Source organism: Trypanosoma cruzi, genomic scaffold (assembly GCF_000209065.1).
Source record: "Trypanosoma cruzi strain CL Brener 1047053516611 genomic scaffold, whole genome shotgun sequence".
Classification (NCBI taxonomy): Eukaryota; Euglenozoa; class Kinetoplastea; order Trypanosomatida; family Trypanosomatidae; genus Trypanosoma; species Trypanosoma cruzi.
Genome location: NW_001849377.1, coordinates 62,687 through 76,884, shown reverse-complemented (window position 1 = coordinate 76,884; position 14,198 = coordinate 62,687). Strand labels below are relative to the sequence as shown.

At 53.3% G+C, this 14,198-nt stretch overlaps 2 protein-coding genes and 2 pseudogenes across 2 annotated transcripts, besides 7 other annotated features; all 4 read left to right on the top strand.

The window, feature by feature from the left end:
- Nucleotides 1-6,848: part of a sequence feature (areas not merged during assembly with more than two copies in the genome that could not be assigned to a particular haplotype) that runs on past the window's edge.
- Tc00.1047053510095.40 lies at nt 971-3,727 on the top strand (annotated as a pseudogene).
- Nucleotides 6,849-7,808: a sequence feature (heterozygous, non-Esmeraldo-like haplotype).
- Nucleotides 7,331-9,640, top strand: Tc00.1047053510095.20 (trans-sialidase, putative; the record flags this gene model as incomplete). Its single annotated transcript, XM_808475.1, has 1 exon — nt 7,331-9,640. The coding sequence occupies one exon, from the start codon at nt 7,331-7,333 to the stop codon at nt 9,638-9,640; it is 2,310 nt and encodes a 769-aa protein (XP_813568.1).
- Nucleotides 7,809-14,198: a sequence feature (areas not merged during assembly with more than two copies in the genome that could not be assigned to a particular haplotype).
- Nucleotides 9,794-9,941: a sequence feature (A-rich).
- Nucleotides 10,687-10,743: a microsatellite.
- Nucleotides 10,774-10,806: a sequence feature (AT_rich).
- Nucleotides 11,116-11,300: a repeat region.
- Tc00.1047053510095.10 (uncharacterized protein) lies at nt 11,961-12,467 on the top strand (the record flags this gene model as incomplete). Its single annotated transcript, XM_808474.1, has 1 exon — nt 11,961-12,467. One exon carries the CDS (start codon nt 11,961-11,963, stop codon nt 12,465-12,467), a length of 507 nt encoding a protein of 168 aa, XP_813567.1.
- Tc00.1047053510095.5 lies at nt 13,603-14,198 on the top strand (annotated as a pseudogene; the record flags this gene model as incomplete).

The window sequence follows — 14,198 nt, the reverse complement described above, 5'->3', positions numbered from 1 at the left end:
CCGTCGCTCCTTTTCTGGAGAGTGTGCTTCTTTTTTTTTGTCCCTTTGTGACAGGGCACGGCGGGATTGGACAGCACCGTCCCACGAAGGGTCTTGCACACATACACACTCTCATGCCACTGTCGTTTCCGAATTCGGTTGCAAACTCAAATTTCGGCTTTTTGCACTGGCGTGGTTTTTAATGATTATTGACTGACGCCATCCTTTCCGGCGTGTCACTTTGACTGGATTGTGTGGGGTCGCTCGCCAAGGCCATTCAAACGAAACAGGCTGAGGATTTCACGTATTTAAATGCCATCTTGCGCGCAGGTATTTTTTTACGCTCTGTTGATGTGCACTCAATTAGCGAGGAATCCGAAAAATATGCGTGCGTGGAATTCTTCCTGCCATGTGGACTGCGGGGAACACCGAGGGGCTGCCACTGTTATTCCGCAGAGTTGTTGTGTGTATTCAGGGGGTTGGCAGGGAAATTCCATGCCTTCTGCTACTGCTGGTGTGTCCCCAAATGTTGTCACTCCATGCGAATAATGTGCTTCAGCGAGTGAGGGGATTGTTGGGTTTGTGTGCACTCTGATTCTGCTTGCTACTTTGTGCGGGCACGCAACGCTTGATGGGTGGGAAAATGGAGCGGGGCGATGCGTGGCCGCGTCTCGTCCATTGTTCACTGCACGATGGTGTGGTGCGCATTGTGGTGCTGACTCTGCGATGTGACTGCGGTCTTCTGTGCGGCAATGGCGGTGGGTGGACAAGAGTGTTGGCCCGCGGCGGGACGGTGGGATCGCGCTTTTTTCTTTCTCTGCGAGAGTGCGGAGTTATTTTTATCGCCAGTGATAGGGCAAACCGACCGACGTGAATAAAACAAAATAAAAAAGGGCGATAATGTGGCGGTGTTGTGGCCAATTGCACGTTGTGTTGCTGCGGGGGCGGTGGGCCTTGACTGTTTCACCGACAGGCGTTGCAGTGCGGCTGCATGACGCACCGGCCGCCCCGCCGTGCGAGTGCCACGCCCAACGCCATTGGGACTGCGGGACGAGACAGCCGCGACTGTCCTTTGGAGCCAGCGGCACCTGTGTTGGCTCCGATGCTGCAGATCAACATTTGCTGGGGAGTAAAGAGTGACCGCGGTGGACTCTTGACAGTCTGGTGGAAGATCTAATGCTGGACGGAGCTACTCTCAGCACCAGCTTGAAGCCTAATATTTTTTTTTGGAATTGTATTGGCTCCAGGGCGACCGTTGATGAAAGACTACAATGCGACGGGGGAGATGTTTATTCGGAGACTCGATGCTTACGTAAAAGGCCGGCAGCTTCTTGAAGGAATTCTTAATTTGACAGACTACTAGATGTACAAACTTCTTTGCGAGGGTGTGTTCTTTCTTCGTCAATGGAGGGACTATGGGAGGAAGGACACGATCAATTTCCGGGCAATGCAAAAAATTGATTCAGCTCTGGAAATGCCAGACGGATACTCGGAGCAGCGAAGAAAATTCACCGTTGTAACTAAGACTGAAGATGTACTGTTTAAAGGAAGAGTTCGTGTCATGGACCGAAAGCTGAATGAGCTTCTTAATAGGAGATTTGATTGCGGGGGCGCTGTGGACGCCAATCGGAAATTCTTGCAGGAGGGGTTTTAAAGGATCCCAAGAAGTATATTCGCGATGCGGGAGTATTGGGCGAAATGCAGGCATCCGATCGTTATGTGATGATGGAGAGGGCTGCAAGGGATGAAATGGATATGGAAGATGTACACAAGCTTTACGAGCATTGCATGGGCAATCTACTGAGGTGGTTGGTGGCGGCTGCGCAGGTAAAGGCAAGTGTTCATGAAGTCACCAAAAGGTTATTGGATGCAGCTGCCGAGGAAGCGGGGAACCCAACGACGACGAGTGCACCGATATGCCTGGAGGGATGCTGCGAGTCTGTGTACAATTCGAGTTGGAGCCATGTGGTGGAAGTTTCTGGCGGCGAGGGGACGGGAATGGAGGTGAGGGAAGGGGAACCACAGCAGTCATGGACGTACAGGGCAGTTGGCAACACTCTCGAAAAGGATGACGGTGTGTGGCAATCCGGTGCAGAGCGTCTCAAGCTGATGGTGCTCACCTCGGAGAAGGGATGGCCGTACTCGTGGAATCGGAAGGGGGTGGAATCCACTCGTGGCTGCTATGTGAACTGTGAGGTGGATCGAGTGTGGCAGATTGTCAAGGGCGATCTAACTGAATTTTTTTGCACTCACGGTCGGACCGATTTTACGCCCAAGCGGCGTCAGTTGATTGGGACGCCCGGGATCGGGAAGTCGATGGCTGCCGGCTCGTACCTCCTCTACCAGCTGCTGCAATACGACGTCGAGAAACTCCAAGTGGCTGCCTACAGTGTTGGTGGAAGTACGACGTAAGTGTCTGACGAGACCATCAAGACGGTGTCGGAATACAGGAGCAATACAACGTCCAAGAGAGTTTTGTGTGGTTTGTGGCGGCATGGGATGAAGGGGTATATCATCTAGGATGTGACAGAGGAGGGAACGGCGCCAGCGAAAGGTTTTGCGTTTTTTGATAAATGGGACATGATTGTGGCGTCCTCCCTAGAGGTTAGGAACTATGGTGAATGGGTGAGGCAAGTAAGAGCCGAACGAATCATCGTGAATTGCCCCGACGAGATGGATGTGAAGGCGATGTGTGCATGGATGAAGCGTGATGAGACCAAAGAGAAACAAGCTGAATGCTGGAAAGAGGTCAAAAAGCACATGTATCTTTTGGGACCGATTCCGCGTCACGTCTTTGATGAGGAGGCGTTTACGGAACGCTGTGGAGCGGTGAAGTTTGCATTGCAGTCGATCAACGACGTTACTGTGAAAGAGTGCTTTCCACGGGGAGGTGAGTCGCCATGGTGTTCTGAGGACCCGTCCCACAAGCCCGTGAGGGTTGTTCGGGAAATATACGAAGGCAGTGTGATCCTTTTCAATGCGCCGATGTGTGATTGCCTCGAGGAACGGACATTGAAGCGCCTCCCAAGTGTAGCAGAATAAAATAGTTTTTTGAAGCCGATGTTGGCGTCGAGGGATAATATTTTGCCAATATATTTTTGGATGGTTTGCTTTGAAATCGTTCACGGAGAGTGCCTTTGCCAAGGCAATAGCAACGGAACCCACGGAGCTTGAGCCGCCAACAGGACGTCAAGCAAAGCCCTGCGTTTTGTAGTTGGCCCCTGAATTGCATCCCAAGGGAGATGAAGGTTTGCTGCCGAGTGAATATGGGAAAAAAAAATGGAAAACGGACCGCAAAATAAATTACGGGGTGCTGCACAAACCGTGGGCCGCAAACTTTCCGCTGGTGGACGCCTTTTTTTCTCGGAGCCCAATCCAATGACGCTGGTTGGGCTGCGGATGACTGCGGCGCATGCGCATCACACCACCGTCAGGACTGTGCGGCAGTTCACTGAGTGCCTGGCGGCATATTTTAATGGTTGGAGGAAATTGTCCCGGGACATGTCGTGGGAGATTATTTACGTGCAGCACGCAGACAGCACGCCGATGAATGACTGGCAGGGATGTGATGTTGTCAATTCCAATAATGTGAGCGAGGAGAGCCGTGAAATAGCGGCGTTTTGGAAGGAAGAGGTGCGCCAGTACCAAGTGCCAGTATCGTACAGAGGCTTTAGAAGAGAAGAAGCACTCCGAAGTGAGGAAGAACCGTCGAAATAGGAAAACAAATTGGGGAAAGGGGCAATTTTGATTTGTGGTAAAGAAATATTGTGGGATTTATGTATTCTTGGATACTTGTGTATGCATACGGCGCAGGTGCACCAGCACAAGGCGGCAGTATATCGCACAGATTTCAGAACTGTCCAACGCTATCGAACTTAACAGTGGCCGAAGAAAATTAGGGAGGGGAATGGGTTGTTTGGCTTCTGGTGAAAAACATTGGGTGACTTCTATATAGTATGTTAGTTGTGTGTTTGCGCACGAGGCATAATTGGAGAATTTCCCCGGTATGAGGGAGTCAATGTGGCTGGCGGTGTCGCAGTACTACTGCATTGCCCATTTTATTCTGTTGTGCTCTAAGGCCCATCACGAACAGAAGCATCTTTAAGGGATGGATGAAGGATAAGTTCTATTGGGGAAATGGTGTGCTCCGTGTGACCGCATGGAGCGAGGCGCCGCGTCATGGATGGGTGAGGATCCGCTTCCGCGTGTGGCTCTTTGGGTGATTGCTCGCTTGGTGTGCGTTGTCTGTTGGCTGCGGGGCTGTGGCCGTATCCCGTGTTGTCGGGAGAATCCAGGAGCCGGCAATATTTCCCTTGTGGGTTCTTTTGTTTTGTTGCTGGCGCAATGCAGACGTCATCTATCAGCGTCCGGACTAGCCGCGTCGTGCCGGGACACAGTTGTGGCACCACGAGGTGTGAGGGCACGCGTTGCCGTGGCGCGGGCCATGTATTTGAAAAAACACGAGGGAGGACAACAGAGGCACAACTGTGCGTGCTGCAGCAAGTCGGCACTGGAAACTGAGAGGGTGCGCCCTGCGCCTGTTGTCATGCACTCTCATAGCCACGTTTTGAATGGAGCGTGTTGTTGTTTCTCTGAGGCGGGCTCCGTGCGCTAACGCGACAGGGGAACACGGTTGGCGGTGGCAGGAGTTCTTTCCCGGAACGACACTGGAGTGCAGGGTTCCCGGAGTGGGTCGCTCGCCGAGGTGGGGACGGCTCTCAGGGATTGCCCCGAGGCTGCTTCTCAATTCCGTTGTGGTTCTTGACGGCCAATCGCTGATGGGAGAGCGAGAGATAGTGTGCTGTCGTGTGATTTCTCTCAGTGGCACCCGTTGGAGCGATGCATGTGTGTTTGCCTTGTAGATGTGGTGTTAGCGATCTTTACTTCACGCTATTCGGTGGAGCAGCAGTGAACGGGGAAGTGATGCGGTCACGAGCTGCACGGGTGTGGTGGAAACGGTTACGCGAGCCTGTGGATGATCCGAGCAAATCCAAGTGTACTATGCGGTTTGGGTCTACAGGGAAGGAAGAAACAGTGGGCGGCTGAGGGGAGTTGCAATGCACGCGGCGGCAAAAGATGGCATGCGTTGCTGAGTTCACGTTGACTGCCACTTTGGGTGCTTTTTCTGGAGGCCGTGAATCCTTCCTAATTTACTTGGAGGTGCTTGGTGACACCAGACGTGGAGGGCGTTTTCATTTCATACGAGGATGGCACACTGGAGACAAGGACGAAAGGGAGCGACGCCTCGCCAAAGGAGCGGCTGCTGGAACGTTGAAGAGACTCGGGATTGTTTGCACGGCCAGCCGCTTGCCCTCTGTAGGATGTTCATTGAGGCGTTCATTGGCGCGAGAGTGAGGTGCACGCACGGGCAGGCACCGCGGCAACAGTGTCGTTGGATCCCCGTTGCACGAATGAGAAGGCGCATGTCAGGCGTGGCAGGTGACGTCCCCTGCGAGCCCTCCCACAGCCTCTTCTGTTTCACACCTCGGCATTTTCTGCGCTGTGGTCACCGCTCCCATTGGCCGCCCTCTGTGACACGAGAGCCGCCTGTATTCCTCTCCGTCGCATTGCAGAGTCGTGAGGAGGGCCTGAGGGTGCGTTGAGGAGCCGTGTGGCCTCTGCGAGCATTTCCACTGTTTTTCTGAGGTGTTGAATTTTGGATTACCGAAACGCACCTTGAGTGCTTGCGTCAGAGGCACACATAACTAAGGGACAGGCGTGTCTGTGGAATTGAAGAAGGGCCACACCATTGGGAGGAGGAAGAGTGAATGGGTGGGTGTGTCTGTGGCCCACATGTGGTGCCCGACTGGTGCTTCACTTTGTTTGGTGCTATTATGATTCGCCTCCACAAAGAATGGCATTGGGTGCTGTTTTTCCCAACTCTCTTACTGTGTCTGTGTGTTGCGTGTTTGTGGGCATGACTCTTCTTCCGTGCTGTGCATTTGCCGCGTAAGCTGCTGATGTTCTTTGTGGCACATATGATGATTTGCCGTATTTTTTTGGATTGTGCCTTGATCTCCGCCGCGGGATGACAGCCGGATTGGAGGCGTTGCTTTTTCTTCACTGTGACCACGTGCGGTGTTTATGGGAGGCCTCTCGGGGAAGCGCCAGCCGACATTGTTGTGAAGCCCAGGCATGATGCCACACTGCTTGTTGACGTGGAATGAGTTGAGAGGTTTGCATATAAGCTCCTGTGCATTCTTGCCGTGGTGCTCCTCACGCACAGCCCATGAAGACGACTGGTTGAGAATTGTCAATGGGCTTCTCGTTGAGCGGAGGGGAGCATACTGCCTTGTTTACTCATTGAGAGCCCGGGCGTCACGGATGATGCATGGGGCAGGCGGAACATCGTGCATGGCGGAAGGAGGAGACGAAGGGCTGGTTGTTTGATTGTTAGCGATGAATCCTGTCTCACTGCTTGGAGGGAGCTGTCGTTGGCTGGGGCAACCTGTTTTGTGTGTCCAGACACTGTTTGCGCCGAGTGGCGCGGTGCCGTGTTGGTGTGCGCGGCTCCATCGTGCGGGGAAGCAGAGCGTGACGTTTACGGACTGTGTGCCTGTGAGCTGATGAACGTGGCGGGAGGCGTGTCTGAGGAGAATCTGCGAAAGAAGGAGTGACATGCGTTTGGCGGTGCTGTGCGATGTGCGAGGGGAGGAAAAACATGTGCTTTCTGACATGTCGGTGGGTGTGCCACGGCCACCGATGAGTTCTCAGGGAGAGGGAAAGGAGGGAGTGAGACGGAGACTGTGCGCACCCACCGCGGCGTGTGGTGCCAGAGGATGCGATTGCCATTACGACGGGCGCAACGGCCATCATGCGTGCATCAGAGCGTCATCTGCATCATTGTGCCTGCAGAGCCTGCAGGTGCTGCGAGGAGGTGCGGACGACCTCTCGTTATTGGGCTGCTAAGGCCGTTTTTCCTCTCTACCCAGCGGGAGAAGCAACTCTTCCTGCACGTGACGTGCTGGTCTGCATCGATACTCCCAACGGGGTGTCACGCAGCCGTGTCGTTGCAGCGCAACTCTCGTATCCCTCACTGCACACGTGGACCTGTCGCTTGGCTTATTTGCAGGGCCATGGCCTGTGGTCCCCATTGAGAGGTCGTTCACGTGCTTTTTTTTTTAGTATGCTGTTGAGAGGTGCTGGAGAATAATGGCTGCGGGGATGTTAATGTTGTGGTTTGCTGTGAGTGGTGGCGGTGTGCACTGCTGTTTTGTTGCCTTTCTGCCGCTGTTGCCTGTTGCTCTTCTCCAAGAAGGAAAGCAAGAAAACAAGCGCCAATCACTACTGTGAGATTCGAAGGCACTGAAAGGACCAACAGCACGCACACCGCCCACACACACATATTTATATGCTCTCACGTGTTGCTGCGGTGAAGGCACCCCGCCCACGCAACCGTCGCCGCGTGACCGGATCCAGCGGAAGGAGGAGGGATGGAAGAGAGAGTGAGCCGCAGAGGCCCCACATGTCCCGGCGTGTGTTTGCTTCCGCGGTGCTGCTTCTACTTGTTGTGATAATGTGCTGCAACACTGGTGGAGCTGCAGCCGTTGTGCAGGGTAATTCCGGGGATGCGCAGCTGCTTCAATGGGTCGATATTTTTGTGCCGGAAAAGACGCAGGTGCTGCCCAAAGAGGGGTCTAAAAGTGAAGTGAAGAAAGCATCTGCTGCGCCTTCTCTTGTCAGTGCTGGTGGAGTAATGGTTGCCTTTGCTGAAAGCTTGTTTGGTTATAACATCGATGAACATCACTTGCTTGGGATTCGGCCTTACGAAATTGTGGCCGGGTACATCAAGGCTGCGGAATCGTGGCCGTCCATTGTCGCTGAGGTCAATGCTGGTAAATGGAGGGCACACACCGTTTTTGGAAGTAGGAATGGCAGTGATCGTGTGTGTTTTTTGTGCCGGCCCACAGCAGTTGCAAAGGACAATAAGGTGTTTCTGCTTGTGGGAAGCGATACTGTAGGATATTACAGCGATGATGATGTGTGGGTGCAAGATGGCTGGGATATTAAACTAGTTGAGGGTGTGGCCACGCAGTCCACGGACGGCAGGCAGAATACACTGGTCAGCTGGGCTCAACCCAAGTCGCTTTTAAAACATATCCCCAATCACACTCGAGATCAGCTGAGGGATGTTGTGACTGCTGGTGGTTCAGGCGTTTTGATGCAGAATGGCACGCTTGTGTTTCCCCTGGTGGTGAATGGGGAAAAATACCCTTTTTCCTCAATCACTTATTCGACGGACAACGGCAACAACTGGGTGTTCCCAGAGAGCATTTCTCCTGTAGGATGCCTTGATCCCCGCATCACCGAATGGGAGAAGGGACACATTCTCATGATTGTTGACTGTGTGGATGGCCAGACTGTGTACGAGTCGCGTGACATGGGGAAAACGTGGACGGAGGCCATCGGGACACTCTCGAGCGTGTGGGTCAGGTCACAACCAGGATTCCGTTGGGACGAAGGATTGCGTGTGGGAGCCCTCATCACCGCCACCATTGAGGGAGTGAAGGTCATGCTGTACACTCAGAGAGGGTACGCCTCGGGGAAGAATAGGGCCAATGCCCTCTACGTTTGGGTCACGGACAACAACCGCACTTTTCATGTTGGACCGCTTTTTGTGGAGAATAATGTGAATGAGACGCTTGCCAACGCCCTGCTGTACTCGGATGGTGCGTTGCACCTTTCACGAGAGAGTATTGTGGGAACGCGCTGGGGCATATCCCTTGCCCGCCTGACGGAGGAGCTGAATGCAATCAGGTCCGTTCTCAGTAATTGGGCGAGACTGGACGCCTTCTTCTCCAAGTCGTCCACACCCACGGCTGGTCTGGTGGCGGTTTTGTCCGATGAGGCCAACGATGGCACGTGGGTTGACGATTACCGCTGCGTGAATGCAAGCGTGACGAAGGCAGCGAAGGTCAAAAATGGTTTTAAATTCACGGGGCCTGGGTCCAGGGCAACATGGCCCGTGAACAGCCGGGAGGATAATAATCAGTACGGCTTTGTGAACCACGATTTCACTATTGTGGCGACGGTGGTCATCCACCAGGTTCCGAAGGAGAGCACTCCTTTGCTGGGTGCGGGTCTGGGGGACGGTTCCGGTAAGAAGATCATTGGGCTGTCGTACAGCATGATTAAAACGTGGGAGACGGTGTTTGATGGGACAACAAAAGCACAGAAAAACACTTGGGAGCTGGGGAGAGAATACGAGGTGGCGCTTATACTTCAGGACGGCCACAAGGGCTCTGTGTACGTGGATGGTGTAATTGTGGGGAGCTCGGAAGCGATAACAACACTTGAGACGCAGGGGCATGAAATCACTCATTTCTACTTTGGGGGTGACGAGGGAGACAGCGACAGCAATGTGACGGTGACGAACGTCTTTTTGTACAATCGCCCACTGAATTCCACTGAGATACGTGCACTCAAGGGAAGGGCACCCGTTTCGACAAGGGGTCCGGAAACCCAAGTGGAGGGAATGGCCACCACAGAGCATGTGGCCGCGGTGCCTGGCCCAGTGGAATTACCAGCAGCACCGGGGAGGACAACTATGGAAAGAGCTACAACCACAGAACATGCGGCTGCGGTAAGCTTTACCTCTGCTGGGAGCGGAATGCAGCCGCTACTTTTTCTGCTCGGGCTGTGGGGCTTTGCGGCTGCGTGAGGAGTGTGCGGCCTCAGTGTGGAACAATTGTGCCCTCCTCTGCACCGACACTCACACACACCGCTAGGAATAAATTTCACTAAGCAGGGGACAATTTCTTTTTTTTCAATGTTTTCCATTTTTTCTTGCTGCTTTAGGACGACCACCATGGACTTTTTTTTCGGCTTTTAATTTTTTTTTTTTTGTTCGGAGTATAAATTTTTATGTTTTTTTATGTTTGTTTTTAATTATTTTTGTTTACTTTTTAAAAAAGATTTTAAGTTTTTTTTTCCACTTTTTCCTTTTTTTTTTTTTTGCTTTTGGGGGCAATCACGATGGACGTTTTTTTCTTTTCTACTCTTCCCCCCTTTTTTTTGTTGCTGCACTCTTCCTGTGAGGGGTGCCGTGTGTTTCCCGCCCAACTGCTCCACTCGCACACCCACCGACACGCTCATGACGACGGCCCTGTGCGCCTCGCCTGCTGCACGCATGAGGAGGGGCGGCGACGAACGGCGCGCTGAGGGAGCCGTGACGTGTGGGCGTGCGACGAGGGCCTGTGGGGCGGCGCACACATTTCTTCCCTCTTGTTTTGTTTTTTTTGCGGCCAGGGCGGGCAGACACCCGCAGCGCCACACACACAGCCACGCCCTGCCGCTTTTAAAAAGTAATTTTGCTTGCTCTCTTTGACTTTCTCTGATGATTTTTTTTTTTTGCTGCGCTCACTCTCCCGATGGAGTGACGCGACTGCCGTCGTGTCTGCGTGCTTCTCTCAGTCCCCCCACACACGAGTGACTGTGCTCTGCGGGCCGCACTCACGCCCGATGAGAGGGCTGAGGGGAGCAGCAACACGCAGATGACCCCATGAAATATAAACGCTGTGCGGACACATGGAGGGTCGGACGGCTGAAAGACATTTAAATATCTTTTAATTTTATTTTCGGACAAAATATGCGGATAATTTCTGGAGCAACATGGTGGTTGGGTGCTTTTTTTGTGTGTGGTTTTTCTTTTTCATTTTTCTTTTTTTACTTTTTATTATTTGTGTGTAGCCGTAATAGAGGACGACATTTTTCATTTTTTTTTCTTTTTTTTCTTCTTTTTTTTTCTTTTTTTTTTTTTTTTTTAAAGGTGTGAGGTGTGGAAGGGTGAAGATGAATTTTTTAAATTATTTTTATTTAATTTTTTATGAATTGCCGCTGCCTTGTCTGCAGTGCGGTTATGAGTTTGAACAGTACTGTTATTTGTGCCATTCACCTCTGCTGTACTGTTTTTGTTTGTGCGCCCCCTCACATGCTCTGCTCCTGTTTTTACTTTTTTGCCTCGTGTGTCTGCAGGCACACACAACCACATGCATGCACAAAATACACATCGCAGTCGATTTGGATGCTTCTTTTGTGGCGTGTGCTGGCGGTTGCGGGTGGCTGCTGCTTCCTTTAGTGGGCATGAAGGGAAGGAGGAGAGAGGGAGCGCACCGCGAGTCACTCTTCCTGCGGGTGTGATGCGCGCGGTGGGCTGCGACTGCTGTGGAGGGCCGCATCCTTTCGGTGTGCGCTTCTCCGCCGTTGTGCCGTGCGTTTGCGCATGTCATTTTTTATGCGCGTGTGTGTGCTGGGCATGTTTTTCCTGAGCGTTGGGTGGCCACCATCTGTCGATGGCGGCTTGTGTGAGTGGGCACGTGCGGATGAGGGCCAGGGCGTATGGAATGAAGGAATGACGTGAGGAAAGGGGAATTTGATTTGGAGGGTATTTGGACCGGATTCATTTGGCATGCGGTGGACACATGCACGACGGATGTGTTTCCGCATAGTGGGGGAGGATGCGACAGGATTTTCTGAAGTGGCCCGTCAATGCAATTCGGGTTTCATAGCACTGAGGCACAGTGGTCTCCCTGCAATGGCTGGTGACGGCCTCTAGTGGACCGGTGTATTTATGCTGCTGCTGCTGCTCGAGGAGGCGTAGAAGTGCGATTTGAGGTGAGCGGCGGAAGGGCCGCACATCCCGCAGTGATGGTCGTCGTTGGCCCAGCGGGTGCCTCTGAGGGTTTTGTTGGATGCAACGTCCTTATGCCCGTCTCCGGATGGCGGCATCCCTGAAGCCGCCAACGAACGGGGCTGGGAGCGACGGTGAGACGCAAGCACGTGTGGATGTTTGGAGCGGCCGGCGCACCGCACGCTGAGAGCATGGCGCGGTGAGGACCGGACCCAGAAAAGGGACACCGCGTGGGACGTCAATCTTCACTGCAGCGACCGCCACCGAATTTGGATTTGCTCGCACCTTCTGCGGTCCCTCTTCCTCCCCTCACTTCTGTGCCGAGGACTGTGCCGCGGGATCCAGCAGCGCGATGTTTGGCCGCAGGAGCATGGCCCGAACACATGATTTGTGGGAGGGGATGTGCACTGCGACGAGAAGGAAAAAAATGTTGCGAGACGACCACCACTACAAGACCGGAGTGAAGTTGTGTTTTGTCCACTTGCGCGAGGGCAGCCTGCCACCTGGTCGGTTAGGAGGATTATTTTTTTTGCGTCGTTGCGCTCTCTTTTTATTCCGCTGCGTTTTCCTGCGGACCTGCGAAGGGAGATTTGCAAGAAATTCCTGCGAGGCGTCCGTGCCGTCGTCGGAAAAGTGGATTCCCCCTGAAAAACGCCACTTTTTAGATTTATTGTGGGCGGGGAGTTCCTGTCGATTCAATGCGACTTTGTTTTGCGTATTTGATGCGTGTGTTTCCGAGCGGTTCGGTCTGTGCTCCCGGCCCACTCGGATGTGGTGTGCGCGTCGACGTGAGGGTGCCTGCCAGCCGTTTTATTGCCTTCCCCGCTGTGGCTGCCGCCGCTGCCTTCTTCCCTCCTGAGGTCCTGCGGCTTCTTGACAAGATGTTTTGGAGAAGGCGTTGCCGCTCTTATCGTCCATTGTATTTTGATTCTGGTGTCGCGGTCAGGAGACATTGAACGAGAGGGTTTGCTGCCCTCTTGTTTTATTTGCCCTCTCTGCCTGACGGCCAGCTCTACACAAACGTGCTCCTCGGCACCTCAGTTGGTGCTGGCGGGTTTGCTCACAGTTGTCACTGGCAATCGCATGCGCCAACTCTTCTCTGCTCCTTTTCAGTGTCGCATTTTTTTATTGATTGACGGACGCCATTCTGTCCGGCGTGTCACTTTGATTGGATTGTGTGGGACTGCTCGCCAACGCCATCGGAGAAAGCAGGCCGACTTTTTCACTTATTTAAATCCATCTTGCGCGCAGGTATTTTTTTACGCTCTGTTGATGTGCACTCAATTAGCGAGGAATCCGGAAATATGCGTGCGTGGAATTCTTCCTGCCATGTGGACTGCGGGGAACACCGAGGGGCTGCCACTGTTATTCCGCAGAGTTGTTGTGTGTATTCAGGGGGTTGGCAGGGAAATTCCATGCCTTCTGCTACTGCTGGTGTGTCCCCAAATGTTGTCACTCCATGCGAATAATGTGCTTCAGCGAGTGAGGGGATTGTTGGGTTTGTGTGCACTCTGATTCTGCTTGCTACTTTGTGCGGGCACGCAAGAATTGAGTGGTGGGAAAATGGAGCGGGGCGATGCGTGGCTGCGTCTCGTCCATTGTTCACTGCACGATGGTGTGGTGCGCATTGTGGTGCTGACTCTGCGATGTGACTGCGGTCTCCTGCGCGGCAGTGGCGGTGGGTGGACGAGAGTGTTGGGCCGCGGCGGGACGGTGGGATCGCGCTTTTTTCTTTCTCTGCGAGAGTGCGGAGTTATTTTTATCGCCAGTGATAGGGCAAACAGACCGACAACGTGAATGAAATAAAATAAAAAAAGAGAAGGACGATAATGTGGCGGTGTTGTGGCCAATTGCACGTTGTGTTGCTGCGGGGGCGGTGGGCGTTGACTGTTTCACCGACAGGCGTTGCAGTGCGGCTGCATGGCGCACCGGCCGCCCCGCCGTGCGAGTGCCACGCCCAACGCCATTGGGACTGCGGGACGAGACAGCCGCGACTGTCCTTTGGAGCCAGCGGCACCTTCTGGCCGCAGTTGGGCGGTGCGAGTGGGATGCTTCACCGCACGGGCGTTGTGATGGCGCCTTGAAGCGGCATCTCCGGCGATGGTTCCGACGCTGCGGCTCGACATGCGGTGGGGAGTAAAGAGCGACCGCAGTGGACTCTTGACAGTCGGCTGCATAAATTACTGCTGGAGGGAAATGAACGCATCACCAACATGGGGCTGAATGATTTCCTTCGGAATTATTTTGGCGGCAGGGGCGTTGAGGAATTCAGTGAGAACGTCTATCTGAAGGACCTTTTGAGTAGCCCCAATGACTTCATCCAAGACGAAGTGTTATTGAGCCCAATAAAGGCATTGCCGTCGTACCAAGAGCTGAAAAAAGAGCGTGAGGAGTTTTACGTGCTATCGGAGTCTTCACATAAGCTTAACAGAGAATATATTGTCACTCTCAGGCAATGGAGGGAGTTTAAAAGAAAGGATACGGTCACTCCTCTTGCAAGGGCACAGATAAGCACAGCCTGCTCTTATGTACTGAGAGTAGAGAGGCGGAGGGCAGAAGAAGGGGAAAGGCGAGAACGACAAGGACTGGG